Raw genomic sequence first — 22,129 nt, forward strand, 5'->3', positions numbered from 1 at the left:
GTTTTTGTAATACCTCAAATATTTTCAAAGCCCATTGACATATGGTTTTGAAACTTTGCACACATGTTCAACATCATGACCCCAACCTGTAGACAGGACGATGTAACTCTATCAAGCATTTTGTCAGAAAAATGTCCCTTTTTAGCTCACCTGTCACAAAGTGACAGGGTGAGCTTTTGTGATCGCTTTTCGTCCGGCGTCCGGCGTCCGTCTGTCGTCCGTAAACTTTTACTTTAAATGACATCTCCTCATAAACCACTAAGCCAATTTCATCCAAACTTCACAGGAATGTTCCTTTGGTGGTCACCTTTAAAAATTGTTCAAAGAATTTAATTCCATGCAGAACTCTGGTTGCCATGGCAACCGAAAGAAAAAACTTTAAATATCTTCTTTTAAAAAACCCTTAGAGCTAGAGCTTAGATATTTGGCATGGAACATCTTCTAGTGAGTGTCTACCAAGTTTGTTCAAATAAAATCCCTGGGGTCAAAATTGGCCCCGCCCCAGGGGGTCATTGATTTTCCCTATATGCATATAGTAAAAACTTAAAAATTCTTCTTTTAAAGAACCCAAAGAGCTAGAGCTAAGATATTCAGCATGAAACATCTTCTAATGAGTGTGTACCAAGTTTGTTCAAATAAAAGCCCTGGGGTCAAAATTGGCCCCGCCCCAGGGGGTCATTGATTTTCCCTATATGCATATAGTAAAAACTTACAAAATCTTCTTTGAAAGAACTCAAAAAGCTAGAGCTAAGATATTCAGCATGAAACATGTTCTAATGGGTGTCTACCAAGTTTGTTCAAATAAAAGCCCTGGGGTCAAAATTGGCCCCGCCCCAGGGGGTCATTGATTTTCCCTATATGCATATAGTAAAAACTTAAAAAATCTTCTTTTAAAGAACTCAAAGAGCTAGAGCTAAGATATTTAGCATCAAACATGTTCTAATAGGTGTCTACCAAGTTTGTTCAAATAAAAGCCCTGGGGTCAAAATTGGCCCTGCCCCGGGGGTCATTGATTTTCCTTATATGTGTATAGCAAAAACTTCAAAAAATCTTCTTTGAAAAAACCCAAATAGCTAGAGTTTAGATATTAAGCATGAAACATCTTCTAGTGAGTGTCTACAAAGTTTGTTCAAATAAAAGCCCTGGGGTCAAAATTGACCCCACCCCGGGGGTCATTGATTTTCCTTATATGTGTATAGCAAAAACTTAAACTCTTCTTTGTAAAAGCCCAAATAGCTAGAGTTTAGATTATTAAGCATGAAACATCTTCTAGTGAGTGTCTACAAAGTTTGTTGAAATAAAAGCCCTGGGGTCAAAACTGGCCCAGCCCCAGGGGTGTCATTGTTTTTAACTATATGTGTATAGCAAAAACTTAAAAAAATCTTCTTTTAAAAAGCCCAATGAGCTAGAGCTTAGATGTTTAGCATGGAACATCTTCTTATGGGTGTCTACCAAGTTTGTTCAAATAAAAGCCCTGGGGTCAAAATTGGCCCCGCCCCAGGGGGTCATTGATTTTCCCTATATGCATATAGTAAAAACTTAAAAATCTTCTTTTAAAGAACTCAAAGAGCTAGAGCTAAGATTTTTAGCATCAATCATGTTCTAATAGGTGTCTACCAAGTTTGTTCAAATAAAAGCCCTGGGGTCAAAATTGGCCCTGCCCCGGGGGTTATTGATTTTCCTTATATGTGTATAGCAAAAACTTAAAAGATCTTCTTTGAAAAAACCCAAATAGCTAGAGTTTAGATATTAAGCATGAAACATCTTCTAGTGAGTGTCTACAAAGTTTGTTCAAATAAAAGCCCTGGGGTCAAAATTGGCCCCGTCCCGGGGGTCATTGATTTTCCTTATATGTGTATAGCAAAAACTTAAAATCTTCTTTGAAAAAACCCAAATAGCTAGAGTTTAGATCTTAAGCATGGAACATCTTCTAGTAAGTGTCTACAAAGTTTGTTCAAATAAAAGCCCTTTGGTCAAAACTGGCCCCGCCCCAGGGGTGTCATTGTTTTTAACTTTATGTGTATAGTAAAAACTTAAAAAAAATTTCTTTTAAAAAGCCCAATGAGCTAGAGCTAAGATGTTTAGCATGAAACATCTTCTTATGGGGTGGGGGGGGGCTATATACAGGTGAGCGACCTCAGGGCCATCATGGCCCTCTTGTTTTGACTTATAATTTACATTAAAGTTTTTGTAATACTTCAAATATTTAGTCCATTGACATAAGGCTTTGAAAATTTGCACACTTGTTCACTATCAAGCCCCCAATCTGTAGACAAGAGGAGGTAACTCTATTTTGACAAAATAACATGGATTGAAAGAAAAATTTGGCCCTTTTGTGAACTTAGAAAATGTTACATCATCAAGGCTCTTTTACTATCAAGCACTAAGTATAGTCTAGCATGTTGCTCTACCAACAGCTCTTGTTGGTCATATCTTGGCAGTCAGTCTAGTTAACCAACACCAGCCCTCATATTTCAATCGGTTAGAGCGCGAGATTTGTTATCTCAACGTTGTGGGTTCAATTTCCAGGCTAGCAAACTAAAACTATTAAAAGTCTTTTGGATGAGACTTTAAATTGAGGTCCCATGTACGAGTGCTTAAACATTTGGCACACTTAAGAACCAGGAGAAGCTTCTGGAATTAGGGCATCATTCTGTAACTGTATTTTGCACTATCCTGCAAGATAAAATGACTAATAATCTTCTTGAGAACTCGCCCTTATGAGCAACCTGTGGCGAGTATAAAGAATCTCAAATGCAGGCACAAAAGCTAATCGACTTACTTGGATAACTAACCAGTAATTACCAATGTCTTCCCAAGTGACAAATTATAATCAGACATGATTTGTGAATCAGCAGTGAGAGACAAATGACCATTAGACTCAATGTCCGAAGATCAGTTGTCACAGAGAAATAAAACAGTAAATATTATAAAGTACTATGGAGCTTCTTTTCTCCAAATCAATCCTTATTTGGAATTCTTCTTAAACTGAATCTACAGTTCTTTTTGTATTTTACTCTATATAAAAAAAAAATAGCAAATGCTGTACTGTAGATTCTAACTCTTTTCGATTGATGAATACGATGTTTGATGAGCACTAGGTGTGGGACAGCATGTTGTTTAATTGTTTGGACTCTCGTATGATTTTGCGAATTTAAATATTTGCAAAAGTTACTGTAACAAATGTGTTTTATTTTTATTGCTCTTAAGATATTTTTTCTTATAAATTTTAGGTGATGTTTGGTCAACTATTCAGATTACCTCAACCCCCATACCTTGAGATTTTCTATGGTTCAACACTGATAGAGCTGTGTAAACTACAACCAGGGTCCATGCCACAAGTTGTATCCTTTTATTTGATAAAAAGAAAGATTTGTGGGCATGTATTAGCAGTTCTTAGCCCTGATTAGCCAGCTGCTGACCTCAGTGAGTTCGAGTCCCGCCAGGGATTCTTTCATGTGAGAAAGCTATCCAGCTAGCTTACAAAATGGTGGTTCTTTTTAGATGATGGTTTGTGCAGAAATATTTGCACTTTGGCGTACCTGAGGTTTTCCCCCACCAATAAAGCTGGAAAGTCACCATATGTCATTAACTGGGTTGTTGAGTCATAAAACCCAACCAAAAAGAAGAAAGAAAAGAAAAAAATGGTTTCTTTTAGGTATGTGATAAATAGAACGTCAGTGGTTCTACAAACAGCATTACAATCCACGTTAATTACCAGAAAGAGGTCAAAATATGTGACAATACCTCTATTGGTTTAGTCAAGCAGTAGAAATAATGGTGATAAATACTGCAAAATCAGACTTTAAGCGCATATACCATGTAAATTATTAATTGAATCTTACATATAACTTTTCTGTGCTGGTATATGCCTGAAATAATGCATGGAGGGGTACTTCACAAGTAAAGCTGGAAAGTCGCCATATGACCTGTACCGTGTTGGTGTGACTTAAAACCCAAAAGCAAAACCAAAAAAAACAACTTTTAACCTGTTGGAACCAAAATTTCTGACCTTTGCCATCATTGTAGAGCCAGGTCAGTCTGCAACTGTCATCATGGTCCGCACTGTTTGCTATTCAGTCAGTATCTATTTAAAAAAATTCACAAAGCTCATGACTCCAGATGAGCGGAAATATTTCAATAAAATCAAAACTTGAGAAAAATGTACTAAGATTTTAGGAAAAGTAAAACAATATTCAAGATTCAAGTATTAATTTACATGTTATGTGCGATTAATGACTGGTTTTTTAGGTATTTATAACTGTATTTCTACTGCGTTACTTACGCAGTAAGGGCTATATTTGCATATTTTGTCCTCTTTTTGTGTTGCCTCTACGGAGTAGTGGCGACATAAAGGGATCACTTCTCCGTCGTCTGTCTGTCCGAGCAAACATTTTGGGTTTAGGGGCTATATAACAGTAAAGAGAACAATAGGTTCATTCCGTGATCAAAGGGTTTAGGGGCTAAGAAGGTTTAGCCCTTAAGAAAACAAAGAAAATAACAAAGAAAATAGCCCCTAAAGCGAAAATGTTGGAACGTCCGTCCGTCCGTCACAAAACTTGTCCGGACAACTCCTCATAAACTACTGGTGCAATTTCATCCAAACTTTACAGGAATGATCAGTACCAAGTCTAGTTGTGCATATTGTCAGCATTTTCCAGTTCAATGATTTTTGTAAGAGTTATGGCCCTTTAATAATTTTTATTTTTAAAGTTTGTCCGTACTACTTCTCTTATACCACTTATGCAATTTCAATGAAACTTTACAGGATTGATCTGCAGCTCAAGACCTTGGGCATATTGCACGGGTTTTCCGGTTGAATGATTTTTGGCCGAGTTATGGCCCTTTGAAAAAAAGGTGTTTTTTTCTGTGTGTTGCCAGATACACAAAAGCTTGTCCGGACTACTCCTCATAAACTACTGGTGCAATTTTATCCAAACTTTACAGGAATGTTCAGTACCAAGTCTAGTTGTGCATATCGTCAGCATTTTCCGGTTCAATGATTTTTGTCAGAGTTATGGCCCTTTAATAATTTTTATTTTTAAAGTTTGTCCGTACTACTTCTCTTATACAACTTATGCAATTTCAATGAAACTTTACAGGATTGATCTGTAGCTCAAGTCCTTGCGCATATTGCACGGGTTTTCCGGTTGAATGATTTTTGGCCGAGTTATGGCCCTTTGATAAAAAGGTGTTTTTTTCTGTGTGTTGCCAGATACACAAAAGCTTGTCCGGACTACTCCTCATAAACTGCTGGTGCAATTTCATCCAAACTTTACAGGAATGATCAGTACCAAGTCTAGTTGTGCATATCGTCAGCATTTTCTGGTTCAAAGATTTTTGTAAGAGTTATGGCCCTTTAATAATTTTAATTTTAAAGTTTGTCCGTACTACTTCTCTTATACCACTTATGCAATTTCAATGAAACTTTACAGGATTGATCTGCAGGTGAAGACCTTGCGCATATTGCACGGGTTTTCCGGTTGAATGATTTTTGGCCAAGTTATGGCCCTTTGATAAAAAGGTGTTTTTTTCTGTGTGTTGCCAGATACACAAAAGCTTGTCCGGACTACTCCTCATAAACTACTGGTGCAATTTCATCCAAACTTTACAGGAATGATCAGTACCAAGTCTAGTTGTGCATATCGTCAGCATTTTCCGGTTCAATGATTTTTGTCAGAGTTATGGCCCTTTAATAATTTTTATTTTTAAAGTTTGTCCAGACTACTTCTCTTATACCACTTATGCAATTTCAATGAAACTTTACAGGATTGATCTGCAGCTCAAGACCTTGCGCATATTGCACGGGTTTTCCAGTTGAATGATTTTTGGCCAAGTTCTGGCCCTTTGATTAAAAGGTGTTTTTTTTCTGTGTGTTGCCAGATACACAAAAGCTTGTCCGGACTACTCCTCATAAACTACTGGTACAATTTTATCCAAACTTTACAGGAATGATCAGTACCAAGTTTAGTTGTGCACTGTCCGTCTGTCTGTCCGTCTGTCACAAAACTTGTCCCAACATGAAATTGGCCATCATGAGGCGACACATGTGATCACTGATCGCTCTTGTTAGTAATTTACATGGGATGTAAGTGCCATTGATAATATGTAAATTGCTTCCTTTTGGTTATTTCACTAAATAATTCTTTAAAACACATATTCAAAATTTTCATGAAAATTAGCGTGAATCTGGAGGCGTGCTGCTTTAAAAATGATGAATGGTGTTTATTCAGATTGAAAAGTGGACTTTAAAGATATTAGCAAACATTTCCTTAACATGTAATAAGTTGGCTCAAGCTACAGAAATGTTGTATGAGAGACTGGATACGATGAAGTCTCCATGTATTGAAAGGTATGTACATTTGCAGTATTAACTAACTTTCTACCGCCTCCGTGGTCGAGAGGTTAGAGTCGATGACTTCTAATCCAGTTACCTCTCTGACGTGGGTTCGATTTCGGGAGATGCTTTGGTAGTTTAGCGCGGAGGAAGGTAGTCTAGTACTGGAGTAACTCTCCAGGAACGATGGTTAGGAAACTACCTGCCTATATGACTGAAATACTGTTGGGAAAAGGTGTAAAATAAAACAAACAAACAACTAGCTTTCCAAATATCAGAATCAATACTCAAGCAAGAGTTTCTCCTAAAAATTTAAAGGGAATGGGTTGAAGCTTCACACAATTTTTTGAGAGCATAATGGGAAGTCACTGTTCAAGGCTCATTATAAGTCTTACATGGATTTTTACATCATAATGTCCCTTTTTTGAACTTAGATAATTCATTTTAATTCAGGCTTATGTTTTATTTTCAAGCACTGAGAATAGTCAATCACACTGTTCTACCAACATGTCTTGTTTGTATGTATTACTTGTATAACTTGTATTGGGATCCGATCAGATTTTGTTTCTTTTTATATTTCAGGTTTTCCAACTGGTTTGCCTACCATTTGAGTAACTTCCAGTTCAGATGGAGCTGGGATGATTGGATTGCATGTACACAGGTCAACCCGCTTCTCCCTAAACCTAAGTTTGTTACAGAGGTTCTCCATAAATGCCTAAGGTAACTGTTTACAAGTTTTAGTTTTGTATTATTATTTATACATATTCATGTATGTCAGCCGATTAACAACATTTAAGTCAGCTTTTATACTTGGTTACCAAATTGACAAGCTATTTCATTTCACAAGGTTGTTCTGCCTGTCCATTTACTGTGAAAAGGAGGCTTCTTCACTCCTCGTCTGTAAAGTTGATTTATTTTTAATAATCTTGCCTTCAGCTTAAATGAAACAGAATCAAACTGAAATAACAGGATGGTATTATTATTTTGTCTATTCATATGGAAAGTGGAGCTTTTATGATCACGTTGTCGTGCAAAAACTTTAATGTAGCCCATTATACTAAATTTTTTAAAGTTATCAATACAAAACTTTGGAATACTTGCTTATCAAGACAAAGTGCAGTTGTTAGACAAAGGGCATGCATAATTCTGTAAGCTTTATTTTTGGAGTTATGCCTCTTTCTAACTTAGAATTTTTGTCAAAATTGGTTGCCCAAAACAAGTGTAACACTGCATGTGGCGCTATTGTTTTACAGATTGTCGTATCATCAAAGGATCAAAGACACGGTACCAGAAGCCTTTAGAGAACTGATACCAGCCAAACCTCAAGCCAGGTACAAGTACGAGGAAGAAGGGGCAGGTGGGTAATTTTGATTTTAAACGCTCAAAACTTATAAATAAAACAGGATTTTTACTCAAAAATTTCATTAAAGAAGCTCCAATTTACTTAAAGGGAGCATCACTGAGGTCAAAAGGCCATGAAACATAAAATTTTGACCTCTTACATAGATCATATCATGCGCTTAAATGGGATTATGTGTAAAAGATAAAAAAAGAAATATACTCTGAAATAAATGAAAATTGATAATTTCTATGATTTTTAGGTTCTTTTCATTTTTGTGTTGTTTTGCACGTTATGAATTATTGTTCAGTGTTAATACACTTGTTACTATATATAGTAAACAAAATTGCCTATGATTTTAACTGATGATCATAATCTGCCTGCTGAACACGAGTGTGCACAAACTGAAACAATGACGTCACATTTTATGTCATCAAATCAGCTAGCTGTAAAAGTTAAAGTACGATTGAAACATGAATAGCTTTTTGTTTCCAAAAAGGTGTGGTACTTTTGATACATTTAAAGAAGGAAAAACACATCATAGAGTATAAATCATAATGGACATGAAGTATTATCTTTATACAGGATCATTGCCGGGTACCATGGTTTCCCATCAGTTGATAGATGCCATCAAATCAAAATGTACACCAGAAGAGACGCTGGTCTTATTGAAAGAATTACCAAATCCCCTAGCTGATGATACAGGTATGATGTTTACATTTACATTTTAGCTCCCTTTTTCTAAGAAAAAAGTGAACCTTTTGTCATGACCCTTTTGTGTGCTTTGATGTCAGTGTAGGCGTTGATTTACCTCCTTGTTATGGTCCATTTTTTTTCTTCTTGGAAACTGTTAAAGCTATTCACTTCAAGCTTAGTATACATGTTTATTGTCATAAGAGGACGCTTTTTTAAAAGGGAAGATAATCCTTAAAAAAATTGCAAGTTATGCCCCATTTTCGATGTTGATTTTATTTAACTATCCACCACTGAGAAAGTGAATCACGCTAACAGTGCACAGGTCTTGTGTTTTCTAACTGATCATAAAATACTGCAGAGGCCTTTGTGGCTGAATGGTTAAGGTTGCTGACTTAAAATCTCTTGCCCCTCACTGCTTTGGGGTCCAATCTTGCCAGGGACTTTGTATTCTTTCGTATGAGGAAGCTATTTTGCTACCCTACAGAAGGTTGGTGGTCATCATACTTAGGTGCTTGCTTGTGCTTGAAACAATTGTGTTCCTCCACCAGTAAAGCTAATGAATTCATTTAATTTAATACTTCCTCCTACTTTTCACTTTCAAATATCATATTTGTATGATTTCAAAGACAGGAAGCGAGAAACAAGCATAATTCAATGAATAATTTGAAGAAATAGGATAGGCAATAAAATCATTCGGCCATTGTTGCTTCATGATATGAATAGTGTTGGTGAGACATAAATTTAAACACAATCAAAAATAAAAATATTGCATTGCGGACTTGTAAAATAAGTTTCTATAAGTATGTCACATAATTAAGCTTTGATAGGTACATTTGAACAAAATGTTGCATTGAAATTGTATTGCAAATTAGTCTGAAATAATCAGATATCTACGCGTAAGATTTTATCACAATGACTTGAAATTGGATAAAAATAAAATTTGCATGGGAATTTAAAATATTTTTAGATATGTATTTTGAAACAATAAAAAACTAAAACATAAGAAAAATATGTAAAAATGATGGAAAATATGTATAAATAAAAGGAAAATATGTAGAAAATAATGGAAAAATATATAAAAAATAATGGAAAAATATATAAAAAAATAATAGGAAAAAATGGAAAAATAATGGAAAAATGTATTTAAAAAATATGTAAAAATAATGGGAAAATATGTAAAAATAATGGGAAAATATATTAAATATAATGGGAAAATATGTAAAAATAATGGAAAAATATGTAAAAATAATGGAAAAATGTGTAAAAATAGTGCGAAAATATGTAAAATTATTAGAAAAATATGTATATAAAGATATTTTCTTTGCAGATGAGCCGTCACACCACCCTCTCAGAATAGATGTGTTTGTGTCTACACTGTTACATCTTGGATCTAAATCTTTCTCCCATTCATTTGCTGCCATTGCAAAGTCAGTTTGTATACTTTTACATCTTATAATTTGCTCATGTAATTTTGTCTTAATTTTTAGAACTGTTTATTGTCAGCCTGGTGGTGATCCCATCCATGATTCAGACCTGACGTTTCACAAATCAAACTGCAAATCATCTCATTGTATTAATACAAAACAAATTAAGATGTTCTTCAAACATATTTTAATTGAAAATATAAAGAATGTCTTTTACAGATATGTAGTTCCTGTATGTATGTATTCTAGCTTAATGAGTGTACATCTGCCCTTACAGGCACTGAGTGTATGGACCCCGGAGTTCCTTAAAATAATTGTTTAAATTTACCTACAAACCTTTCAGCTAAAAAAATTAATGTTTGAGAACAGGTTAAATACCTGTGAAACAGGACACAGTTAAACAGTGAAATGAAAGTTTGATTTTGAAGGTTTGATGCAATAAAGGCTCATGATTTACTATCAAGCACCAACAGCTCTTGTTTTGTTTCAGGTTTCATTTTGTATTGAAGATGTTGGCCGAGTCTGAGGAAGGCCAGATATGTCTCCTGAAGACAATGTATGAAGTCTGGAGTACACATCCACAAGTAATGCTTACCTATGTGTTTTTTAAAAATATAAAAAGACTGCCCCACTCTTTTTTTTTTTTTTTAAACTGAATGTAACAGATACATTCCAAATTATATTTATAGAAGTTTCTGTGGGTCTTGTAGATTATTATTTTTCCATAGTAAAATATGAAATTGAACACATATGTAAAGTTATTTTGACTAACACATATGTAAAGTTAATTTGACTTTTGCCTGTGCACTCACCATTTACTCTTGGATGGGCATAATATCTTTTTAATTAAAGTATTTATAGCAGCATGCCTCCAGATGAGCGAAAATATTTCAATAAATCAAACTGGTGAAAAATGTACTGAGATTTTAGGAAAAGTAGAAAGATTCAAGTAATAATTTACATGTTATGAGCCATTAATAGTGATTTTTTCATTATGTGTAAGTATATTTCTACTGCGTTACTAATGCAGTAAAGACATATTTTTCATATTTTGACCTCTTTTGGTAATTAACGTTGGTTGTAAGTGTCATTGATAATGTGTAAATTGCTTTCTTTAATATACTATACAATATTATGTATTTAATTTCATTTTCAAAATTTACATGAAAATAATAATCTGGAGGCAAGCTGCTTTATGTAAAGTATTTAGTGATTTAAAATACAAAAAATCTGTTAATGTATTTTTAAATGTCTTGTTTTTCTTCAAGATGATGGTAGTTCTGACAGACAAGCTTCTGAAGACACAGATCGTAGAGTGCTCATCTGTTGCTAACTGGCTCTTCTCAGCCGACATGGCACCAGATTTCACCAGGTTTGTGTTCTGGTGCTAGTTATTTTACCACTTTGCATAATGAAACATCTGTGAGCATCTGGAAGCATCTATCTGTCATAGATTTTATCCTTTGGCAAGGCAAAATTTTTCTGTTAAAATCATTGAGTCTTATTGTCATTTGTTTCACATTGCTGATTTAAAAAAAAATGTGGGGTACGTACTAGGTCACTTATGGAAAAGTTTGTAATTACTGGTTAGTTATCCAGGATTAATTACTGGTTAGTTATACAGGATTAATTATTGGTTAGTAATCCAGGATTAATTACTGGTTAGTAATCCAGGATAAGTTACTGGTTAGTTATCCAGGATTAATTACTGGTTAGTTTTCCAGGATTGAGGAATGGTTAGTTTTCCAGGATTGAGGAATGGTTAGTTATCCAGGATTAAGTAATCCAGTAAGCCAGTTTGGTGAACTGACTGCCAAGATATGACAAATAAAGTGTTAAGATTAGTTAAAAACCAGACAAACAAAACTTATTGCAACTAATACTCTGTTTAATTTCAATACACTATTGTTTTGTTACAGGAACTATGTATGGGAGATAATGCACTATTGTTCTGTTACAGGAACTATGTATGGGAGATAATGCACTATTGTTTTGTTACAGGAACTATGTATGGGAGATAATGCACTATTGTTCTGTTACAGGAACTATGTATGGGAGATAATGCACTATTGTTTTGTTACAGGAACTATGTATGGGAGATAATGCACTATTGTTCTGTTACAGGAACTATGTTTGGGAGATAATGCACTCGACCATCAACAAGATGAGTAAGCATGTTGAAAAACTTCAGAAGGAAGCGGAGGATGCCAGAGATCTGTTAGATGCTGCGAAGAAAAAGGTTTGTCTTTAACACAATCATGTCTTGCTATTGCAAAAATTCGGTAATATCTTTACAAATAATGCTTTTTGGAACTTTCAAAATTGATAAATCATCATATGAACATCATATTTATGATATAAAACCATAAAATAATTTGAGTTACAGGATCTTTAATGGTCGTAACTTATTTTGATTAATTGTATATTTCAAGATGGCGGATGGTTTAGATTACGAAGAGGACGATGAGGTACCCACGGAGGAAATGGTGGAGCGCATGGAAGAAAGACTTGAACTTGTCCAGAATCAACAGAAACGATTGTTTCTCATCATATTCCAGGTATTATTAGCTCGGCTGTTTGCAATATATCCAGCTAGCTTACGGAACGTCAGTGGTTCTACTCAGGTGCCCATTTGTGCCTGAAATAATGCACGGAAGAGCACCTGAGGTCTTCCTTCACCAATAAAGATGGAACGTCGCCATATGACCTATAATTTGTCAGTGTGACGAAAAATCCAATTAAACAAACAATTGCAATATAGGGAAAGTGATTGTACTCATCCAGGCTACAGCCTCAGTGTCAAACTCTCTTTCAATTTTTGTGCGCAAGTTGTTATCTCAAAAACTACTGAAGGAAATTAGTTGAAATTTCATATACTTTTTTGAGGCCCTAATAGGGGGGTTACCATCCAAGGCACAGAACTTGAATTTTGACAGAATTATGGCCCCTTTGAACTTAGAAAATTTTACATTATCCAGGCTCTTGTTTTACTATCAAGCCCTGAGAATAGTCAAGCGCGTTGTCAAAATATAGTATTACTAGAATGATATGTTAATTTATTGGTTAACTTTTGTGTATATGTAAATGTTGGCTGCAAACATATACACTTATTGCTTTGTGGCCATTGCATACTTAAATCTATTTTGTCCTTTAATCTGTTTTCAGAGATTCATTATAATATTGACGGACCATTTAGCACGATGTGAGAGTGAGGGTATAGATTATCAGACTCCCTGGTATAAGTGGGTCATTGAAAGACTTCAGGAAGTGTTCCTTCTAGTAAGTGCTCAATTCTTGTGTTCTTTTATTTCTTAAGAAGAATTTTTCATCGATTGATAGATCAGTAACATTGGCCAGTATGTTTTTTTTCTCTCTATTGACAACTTTTACTTTGACCTTGACATTTTCAGTCTGTGAGGTAGCGCCTATATTAGGTTTTTACATACCACACGTTAAGTGCTAAATGACCTTGACCTATAAGGTCAAATCTCAAAATTCTGGAAAATTTTCATCAGATATCTGTTATTTAAGTCTGTGGCATATCAACTGTAAGTTTGACCATAATATTTTCATCCTGTCAGTCAAGGCCTTTCTGCTTTAACACAACAGGCCTTGACTGGTAAATGACTTTGACCTGTAAGTTCAAATTTCCCAATTTCAGGAAAATTTCATCAAATATCTGTTATTCAACTCTGAGGCCTATTTCTGTCCAGATAACTTATTTTGACCATATTGAATTCATCCTATCAACCAGTGCCTTTCATCTTGTACACAACAAACCTTGAGTGTCAAATGACTTGACCTGTAAGGACAAATTTCGTAATTATGGAAAAGGAAAATTTCATTAAATTTCTGTTGTTGTTGTTATTGTTGTTTTAAATAGCAGTTTTTGTGTTTGTGTCATTTGTAAGTTGCATGCACACCTCATTATAAATTTTTAGAAGTTGTACAGAGTTGTACAGATACAGTTTTTCTAAAACTTTATATGTGTATCCAAATGTGTCTGTATTTAATAAATGACTTTACTCAGGGCCATGTAAACGAACCCTTGTTTTATATGAGGCGGCAAATTGCCCAGAAAATAATCTTCAGGGGTCTGGGCACCACAACTAAGATCATCTTGCTGAAATAGATTGTGTTTCAATCTCATGATTGATCATGTCTCAATCACAGTCAAGAAATTTCAATCAGTGAAAAGATTGCTAGTTGTTGATGTTAGGATTTATGCATGTTGAATTTGTAAACTTTTTGTAATCAAATTCTTTAGCATAAAAAAGTAAAACCTGTTTATTTTTTTTCTATTTACAGCACCACAGTCTGGTGTTTAAGTACATAAACACCCTGGAGAGTTTGCTATTCACAAGTGACATTGACATTCATATTCTGGAGGTGTTTCAACAGTTCTGTGCCCTTAGATCTTGAGTCGAATAATTGTTACAGTGACAAGTTCTATATTTACAGTGACCATTTACATGTAACAATGTCCAGCCAAATATTACAGTGACCATTTTTAGTATTTACAGTGCCCATTTACATATTTCAGTGACCAGTCCAAATTTACAGTGCCCACTTCAATATTACAGTTAATTACAGAAAAATTATTTTTTGTAAGCCCACTGAAAAGCGATAACTATTAGTGCAGGCTGGATCAACAGTAGTGCTCTCCTTTAAAAGTAAGATTGTGATGCATTTAAGATAATTTGCTATGTAGCTTCAATGTGTCTCATCTGATTGTAAGATGCTCATACTATATAAAACTGAGCTAAAAATAGGTTTGTCTAAAAATAGATTTCTATATATAGATTAAACCATTAATATTTGTCAGTAGCATACTTGGATAAAACAAGTATTCTATCAAGTTTGTACAAAACAAATTCAGATACATGTACCATGTACATGAATTAAGGGGTCACTGAAATTAAAGAAAACAGTCCTTGCACTTCCTCACCTTTGTGAAATTGTGGGTTATTTCAAACATTTGCCTTCTTTTATTTTATAATAAACATTTACTACATTTGTTCTATACTGGAACATAACATTACATTATGGGACAAACAACTGGAGATTAGCACTCCTGCAACTTTTTGACCAATCAGGCTCATGTGCCATTTTGTTATGTTGGTCATTGTGAAAGAAAATATTTTTGCCTGTAGTAAAACGTGTAAAATAATAGAAATGTGAACCAATTGGCATAAGATTTTAGCATTTCTTTTGTATTTGAATGACATTAACTTGATGCAGTATTTCAAATAACATTTAGGGAACTTGAAATTGTTATGCATATGAAATTGTAATTGTATTTCATTTCAATTTGTATTTTGATCCATTCATATCCTAATTGAAGATATGCATTAGGATCTGATGACCACCAATTGATTGTCACCTTCTTGTGACTTTTCAAACAGCCAATCATCAGCAAGCTTTCACAATTTTGAAAGCGATGCGGTTTCTAATTTTAGCAGCTGCGAAGGTACTTTTCATGATTTAAAGAAAAAACATGGCGTGGTCCATATAGCTGGCTGGTAAACTGGCAAAACAATCTTGCCCATCAAAAATTGTGTTTATATGTTTCAAATTACTTCAAACATTTTTTTTTCTAACAAAAATTAACAATACTGGTGTTTTATTTCCAAGGACAGTGATATTTTGATAATTTGTCTAATGCCTCTCTGTAAAGGATGGTTTGATTGCATGGCTAAAAATATCTTTCTTGGGAAATCTGAATCACAATGAAGGTGCAACAAATACGGTGGTTATCAGATCTACATGCAAGAAATAACTTAAGAAGGTTATTTTAACTTTAGTTCGATTGGTAATCTGTGAATTTGAATCTGAAAGTTGAATTTTATTTTATGTAGTTTTGAATTTTAAATCTGTAATGCATATGAATTTGAATCTGTAAGCACATATAAATTTGATTCTGTAATTCATGTTTTATTTAAAGGAGTAAACACTAAATTTCTTACTGTATGAATGTAAATTTGTAATTCATATTGCATTGAATCATTTGAATTTGTAACTTGTGTTTTTACTGAATTTGTAATGTGGTTAATGGCACTTTACAGTTTGATGGCTTCAATTTTTCTGTCATGACTATTTTTATTTTTCAGAACTTTACTTACATATTTTATGAAATTTTCAGAACTTGAATGTCAGTAATAGTATCATTTGTAAATGGTGTGAAACTTTTTAAAGTGATCAATCTATATTTAGAATCGTATGATGGACTATGTTAAGAAAGTTGATTTTTAATATGGATATGTAAAAAAAAAACTTTAAAAAAATTAATGTTGTAAGGGGATATTGCCCTTGAAAGGTATTGTTTGTTGTTTATCTATGGATTTATGGTGTTTGTCTAAATAACAACTCATTTCTGAGGCATGATGTGCCTTTAATGTTATGTTTTATGTTGTAGTAATACTTGAAATGCGTGTCATATGTATGAATAGGCAGGGTATTATGGGTGTTTTAATGATTTTATGCCCATTGCCCGAAATTTCAGCATGTAGGATCTCATTTTAACCTTATTCATAATTACACTAATACTTCTTAACTGAAGATTTAATTAATAAATATGAATAATGGCATATGTGTATAATGTTGTAATATTTTGAAATATTTTACTTCACTATTGTATGAAATGAAAGGACCCAAGCAGGTGTTTTGACATTTGCTGGAATTAGTCGAGTACTATGTTCTGGAAATGATGGAATAAATTTCATAAGAAAATGTTACAAAGTCTTTCTTTGATTTATAGTAATCTTATTTTTAGCTTGACTGCGTGAAGAGAAGGGAAAGCCATTTTACTCACCCAAGAGTCTGTGGTGGCGTTGTTGCACTTTGGTTAAGTTTTGCGTGCAAATTGGTATCTCCAAAACTAGGGAATGAAATTGTATGAAAATTCACACACTTATTGGAGAGCATAATTGGAGGTCACTGTTCAAGGGCCATAACTCTAATATGTAACTTGACATAATTATGGCCCTTTTAAAAGCATATTAGGTCACTTTCCAAGGCTCATATCTCTAACATGAATTTTGACAGAATTATGGCCCTTTTTGAATTTAGAAAATTCTACATCATCCAGGGTCTTGTTTTAGTATCAAGCACTGAGACTTGTCGAGCACGCTGTCCTACCGACAGCTCTTGTTTTTTATGACTGATTTGACCCATGCAGTATTTATTGACAACTTATTACCGTGGAAAGTGTCCTTAATGCTTTGACATTATTGAAACCTTTAACTGAATAGAGACACTAATTTGGATTTGATAATGCAAGTAACCCTGTCTTTCCTTTTCCGCAAGTATCTACATTCTGTCATCTTTAACCTTAGGAAGTTAGGAGCTCTAACATTTGTTATGTTCACTTTTTCCATCCATACGTCGGACACTCATCTGTTATTAGAGAAGAAACTGCATTGTTCCCGGTCACCTGAACGCTAAATTTTTAAAAATAATTTGTAACAAATACGGGAAAAGGATGAAATATGTTTAGTTCAGGTTGAATGCATTACGTCGGATTTGTTCTTGATGTAATAACCCCGCAGTTTCGTATGGACTCCGCATAAGTATAAAAATAACACCATGTTTATGCAAACAACAAATTGCATTACAAGTAAAACAAATATTGTATTTAAATAACAGTTCGAATACAATTTATTTTATAAACAACTTATTCAACATGAATTAAGTATCAACTTTTATATTATAATAACTATATATATGTGTGTTACAAAATATTTAAAGGTTTTAAGCATATATCAAGAACCAAAATTTTATTAGGAGTTGACTTTAAGCACGTTGCTAATGTGTGTAGAAATGAATTTCGATGTGTTTTAATGAAGATGGAAGCGTCTTCATTGATGAAAAACACAGCGTCTGCGTCATCCAGATTCCCGGCAATCTCCGTCAATTCTTCATGGAAATCAACGTTGTCGTCTGTTTTATTAACCATTCTTTGTCTCAAATTATCCCTGAAGTAAGAAAATAAAATTAAAGAGGAAATTGAATGAGTGTTAGGGTTAGGGTTAGTAAGTTCATTACTGAATTTATTGAACTCGTTGGAATTTAATGAAATAATATTATGCGATCATAATATTATTTTATTCAACGAGTTAAATAAATTTAGTAATGAACTTTCACGAATTTAATATTCTATTTATCACATACCCAAAATAAAGACCGTTTTAAGTGAAAAGATTCATTTTTCATTGACGCGCCTGTAGTATAACACTAACATTTAGTGCGTCTTTACACAACGCAATTGACATCACATCAAAATATACACACGGTCGTGCAATACCATTTTTACGGATTCGCAAAATCGGCACGGGTATGTGATAAAATTATTTCGGCAGTCCCAGTTTTCGGTGAAAGATGGATGACTGTCACTCATTTATGAAAGTGGCTAGAATTAAAAAAAAAAAGCAAATATATGCAGTCAGAAATTCAGTGGAACCTAGGCAGAAAACCTTTGCTACAGAGATACAGTGGAATCTCGGCAGAAAACCTTTGCTATAGAGATACAGTGGAACTTCGGCAGAAAACATTTGCTATAGAGATACAGTGGAATCTCGGCAGAAAACCTTTGCTATAGATATACAGTGGAACTTCGGCAGAAAACCTTTGCTCTAGAAATACAGTGGAATCTCGGCAGAAAACCTTTGCTATAGAGGTACAGTGGAACTTCGGCAGAAAACCTTTGCTCTAGAGATACAGTGGAATCTCGGCAGAAAACCTTTGCTACAGAGATACAGTGTGACCTCGGCAGAAAAACATTGCTATAGAAATACAGTGGAACCTAGGCAGAGAAACCTTTGCTATAGAGATACAGTGGAATCTCGGCAGAAAACCTTTGCTATAGAGATACAGTGGAACTTCGGCAGAAAACCTTTGCTATAGAGATACAGTGGAACTTCGGCAGAAAACCTTTGCTCTAGAGATACAGTGGAATCTCGGCAGAAAACCTTTGCTCTAGAGATACAGTGTGACCTCGGCAGAAAAACATTGCTATAGAAATACAGTGGAACCTAGGCAGAGAAACCTTTGCTATAGAGATACAGTGGAATCTCGGCAGAAAAACCTTTGCTCTAGAGATACAGTGGAATCTCGGCAGAAAACCTTTGCTATAGAGATACAGTGGAACTTCGGCAGAAAACCTTTGCTATAGAGATACAGTGTGACCTCGGCAGAAAAACATTCCTATAGAAATACAGTGGAACCTAGGCAGGGAAACCTCTGTAGAGCAATAATCTATCTACAACAACAGTATATCAATTGTTCAGAAACAAAGACTTCACAATAAATTTTTGCTATCTTAAGCATTCAATTTCAGCAACTTTCAAAATTATGGTCACCAAAAGGATGTCGCTCTGCAAATGTTGTTCGTAAAATAAAGATAAAAATGGATCAAAATATTATGCAGAAAAGCTTCCGCTTAAGAAGTAGACCTTTACTCCGTTTTTTTTTTCTTCAAAAGTGTAAAATATTGAACTAGTTGTTCTGATAGAATAAAGTGTATCTGAGACATACAGTGAAACCTGTGATAAAATGCCCACCAAAGGAGAAGCCATGCATGATCTTTATATACAAGTGGTCTATTTTTCCAGAGTTTACTCTGTTGTGTTTTTATCAATTAAGGTTTTCCGAAAAATGGTCTTTGTTTACATGGTAGTCTCTATTCAGAAGTGTTTTTAACACATGTTTGACTGTAATAATTTGTCTCATTTATGGAATCAATAAATGATTTAATTACATAAAACAATCCAAAGTTTAGATAACTACTTAGTATCCAGTTCATACAGAAACATACTCGTAGAAGAACGAATTACAAGGAATGTTCGACCAACCCGCAACAATTCATACTAATTTGAACTATTTTAATTGATTTAGTGCTAACATTTTAGACAACAGGTGTGGCATGAATTTTGTCAGACCCTCGAGGAACGTAAGATTTTACGTACTGCGCATGCGCAGACAGTTGTCGGACGGGGCCGTAAGAGATGTATGACTTTTTGGTGTAAACCGTGTTTGGTAGAACATCGGGTGGAGATCATATTGCCGCGTAGTATTTTTATTCAATAAATTTACAATATGAATACAAACACGATTGTTTACCTTTTTACCCAAGATACACTGGCAGCATCTCTGTGAGGCAGGAAATAGTTAGACAAGCACGTGTGCACGAGATCTGTGATCATCAAGTGCAGAGGTCCAGTGACTTGAAGTGTGTCTGTTAGTATACATAGATGAGCACGTGGACTGAAATCTGCCTTTCGGTCAGACTGGAACATTAGATTCTCTAGCTGCTCGTTCATCTTCTCAAAACTGATACATGTATTAACTAATCTGCGGTATGAAGTATATAAATAACCTTTTTTTTTTATTTGCATCAGATCTATGGCTTGTCACATGGGTAAAAATCGTCAGGATTCGTTCTGAATTCCGGATTGTCAGACATTCAAATTAAAAAGAAAAATCCTATTTTTCATAAATCTTCTATCATAGGGTCTTGCAGCTATGGTGGCTGATTTGGTACACTTTGCGCGTTGCGTTGTCGATAAAGACAACACAACCTATATCGTTATCGCCTTTTCGTCTTGTCGCTAGCGAAACACGCTGAACGGCGCATTGTGGCACTGTCGTCTTGCCGCTAGGGAAGACAACGGCGCGTTATCGTGCGGCGCGTTGTCGCGATGTCGCCTGGCTGATAAGCCAATCCTTCGAATTTAGCCGAGCGACAACGTGACATCGCGGCATCACGCCGCACGACAACGCGTCGTTTGGCGCTTTGTCGTGCTGTCGCTAGCGATAACACGACGCGTTCCAAATCAGCCACTATAGGCAACGGAAATGTCAAATGTGTTCTATTGTTATTGTACTTTTTTATTCGGGTTTACGGCATCAAGTTTGAAGGTATATTAAAAAGAAAACGTATTTATTCAGCTGTAGAGCAGACTTAAAGAAAGTTAAAGAAAGATTTTATCACAAATTTACTTAAATTCGTAAAATAAAAAATAAAATAAATGAGAAGATGATATCCATTTCAACAAGTTTGATGACTGCAATATCATTTGTCATAGACTCTAGCAGACATTGGCGGCAGAATATTGGTAAAAAAATAATGGACTAAAATAATGAATTGAAAGAAAAATTCTAGGCGGTTGAGGGCGGACTAATTTTTTGAAAATCACAATTTTCTTGTATAAAACGTATATACTGATAGAATTTGTTTTTTACTCCTCCGATTTCCTATAGATAAAGTTAAATATTCGTAAAAGATTAAATAAAAAGCTGAAAATAATGACTATAACTTCTATATCCTTTGTACACAATTATGTTTTTGACGAGGCCAAAGCGCATTGCAACATGCAGTCTAGAAAATCTATTGCAATCAAAAATTATTTACTACCACGTGCAAACATCAGAAGAAAAAAATGTAAACGCATGTAAAAAGTACAATCAAACGAAGATAAAATTACTTACCTTGTTCAGAAATACCATTTTTTTTAAAAAGTTTGTTTCTCGCGACTTCGTATCTAACGTCAAACGACGTCATAGTTAATTTGTCATGACGTCATCAAAAGGCAAAGGGATAATAATAAAAATCAGCATATTGATTAAAGACCAAACCCATTAAACATTAAAATTACAGGCGATTGAATAAGAGTAGGTTCAATACTAAATTTATTTCGTGTTTAAAGTACGCCTAACCTTCCGCTTTAACGATTCCGTAAAATGGCATGGCACGGTCGTGCGTATATTTTGACGTGACGTCATATGCGCTTTATACAAAAATAGCGTAAACACACGCGAAATGTAAGCGTCAAAATATATGCGCGCCCATGAAAGTAATTCTTAGCTGTTGTTATTTTGATAACGTTTTAAGGGGAATACATGTATTATTTTCATTATTATAGGCTCGCACACGACAAAACTATTAAACTCGTTCAATAAATTCAGTATTGAACCTACACTCATTCAATTTTTCTTTAACAATTCGACTTATTTAGATGCATTTAGATATTTAAGTATTAAATGGAAAATTATCTAGCAGTTTTATTTGCAATTATCCGTCATTATTTCTTAAACTGTTGAGCGATTGTAAAGCAGTTTTACATATTCAATAAAAAAAATGTGTAAATTTATACTCGTTACATATGGCACTTGACGTCCATGATGTCATGACGTCATAATGAAATATTTGAGAGGAAAATTAGATAGTGATTTATGAAATATAGTTATTAAAATAAACATGATGCCTAAGGTCAAGTGAAAAAGCGATGTAAATCTGCTATAAACCAACATTGTCAGGCAAATACATGTATAAACTGT

At 34.4% G+C, this 22,129-nt stretch overlaps 2 protein-coding genes across 3 annotated transcripts in view; one reads left to right on the forward strand and one right to left on the reverse strand.

Moving 5' to 3' along the window:
* LOC132732496 (nuclear cap-binding protein subunit 1-like) overlaps positions 1 to 15,117 on the forward strand; it is a 27,234-nt gene extending 12,117 nt beyond the window's left edge. The window contains exons 12-23 of one of the 2 annotated variants that reach the window (XM_060718930.1): positions 3,234 to 3,344; positions 6,288 to 6,352; positions 6,920 to 7,057; positions 7,591 to 7,694; positions 8,262 to 8,381; positions 9,700 to 9,799; positions 10,287 to 10,380; positions 11,065 to 11,168; positions 11,921 to 12,035; positions 12,229 to 12,354; positions 12,962 to 13,075; positions 14,105 to 15,117. In XM_060718930.1, the coding sequence (XP_060574913.1) occupies positions 3,234 to 3,344; positions 6,288 to 6,352; positions 6,920 to 7,057; positions 7,591 to 7,694; positions 8,262 to 8,381; positions 9,700 to 9,799; positions 10,287 to 10,380; positions 11,065 to 11,168; positions 11,921 to 12,035; positions 12,229 to 12,354; positions 12,962 to 13,075; positions 14,105 to 14,218 (1,305 nt within the window). In that variant the 3' untranslated portion in view covers positions 14,219 to 15,117. Of the gene's footprint in view, positions 1 to 3,233; positions 3,345 to 6,287; positions 6,353 to 6,919; positions 7,058 to 7,590; positions 7,695 to 8,261; positions 8,382 to 9,699; positions 9,800 to 10,286; positions 10,381 to 11,064; positions 11,169 to 11,715; positions 11,792 to 11,920; positions 12,036 to 12,228; positions 12,355 to 12,961; positions 13,076 to 14,104 lie in introns of those variants that run through there. The other variant, XM_060718929.1, reaches the window with a different exon arrangement.
* A 2,317-nt stretch (positions 15,118 to 17,434) lies between these two features.
* Positions 17,435 to 21,372, reverse strand: LOC132732495 (uncharacterized). Its single transcript, XM_060718928.1, has 3 exons — positions 21,281 to 21,372; positions 19,913 to 20,143; positions 17,435 to 17,769 (listed from the first exon to the last, which is right to left on the reverse strand). The coding sequence occupies exons 2-3, from the start codon at positions 20,110 to 20,112 to the stop codon at positions 17,526 to 17,528; spliced, it is 444 nt and encodes a 147-aa protein (XP_060574911.1). The 5' UTR covers positions 20,113 to 20,143; positions 21,281 to 21,372; the 3' UTR covers positions 17,435 to 17,525.
* Positions 21,373 to 22,129: the final 757 nt, after the last annotated feature.

This window comes from Ruditapes philippinarum, unplaced genomic scaffold (genome assembly GCF_026571515.1).
Source record: "Ruditapes philippinarum isolate M1 unplaced genomic scaffold, ASM2657151v2 ctg1001_1_1_1_1, whole genome shotgun sequence".
In the NCBI taxonomy this organism is placed as follows: Eukaryota; Metazoa; Mollusca; class Bivalvia; order Venerida; family Veneridae; genus Ruditapes; species Ruditapes philippinarum.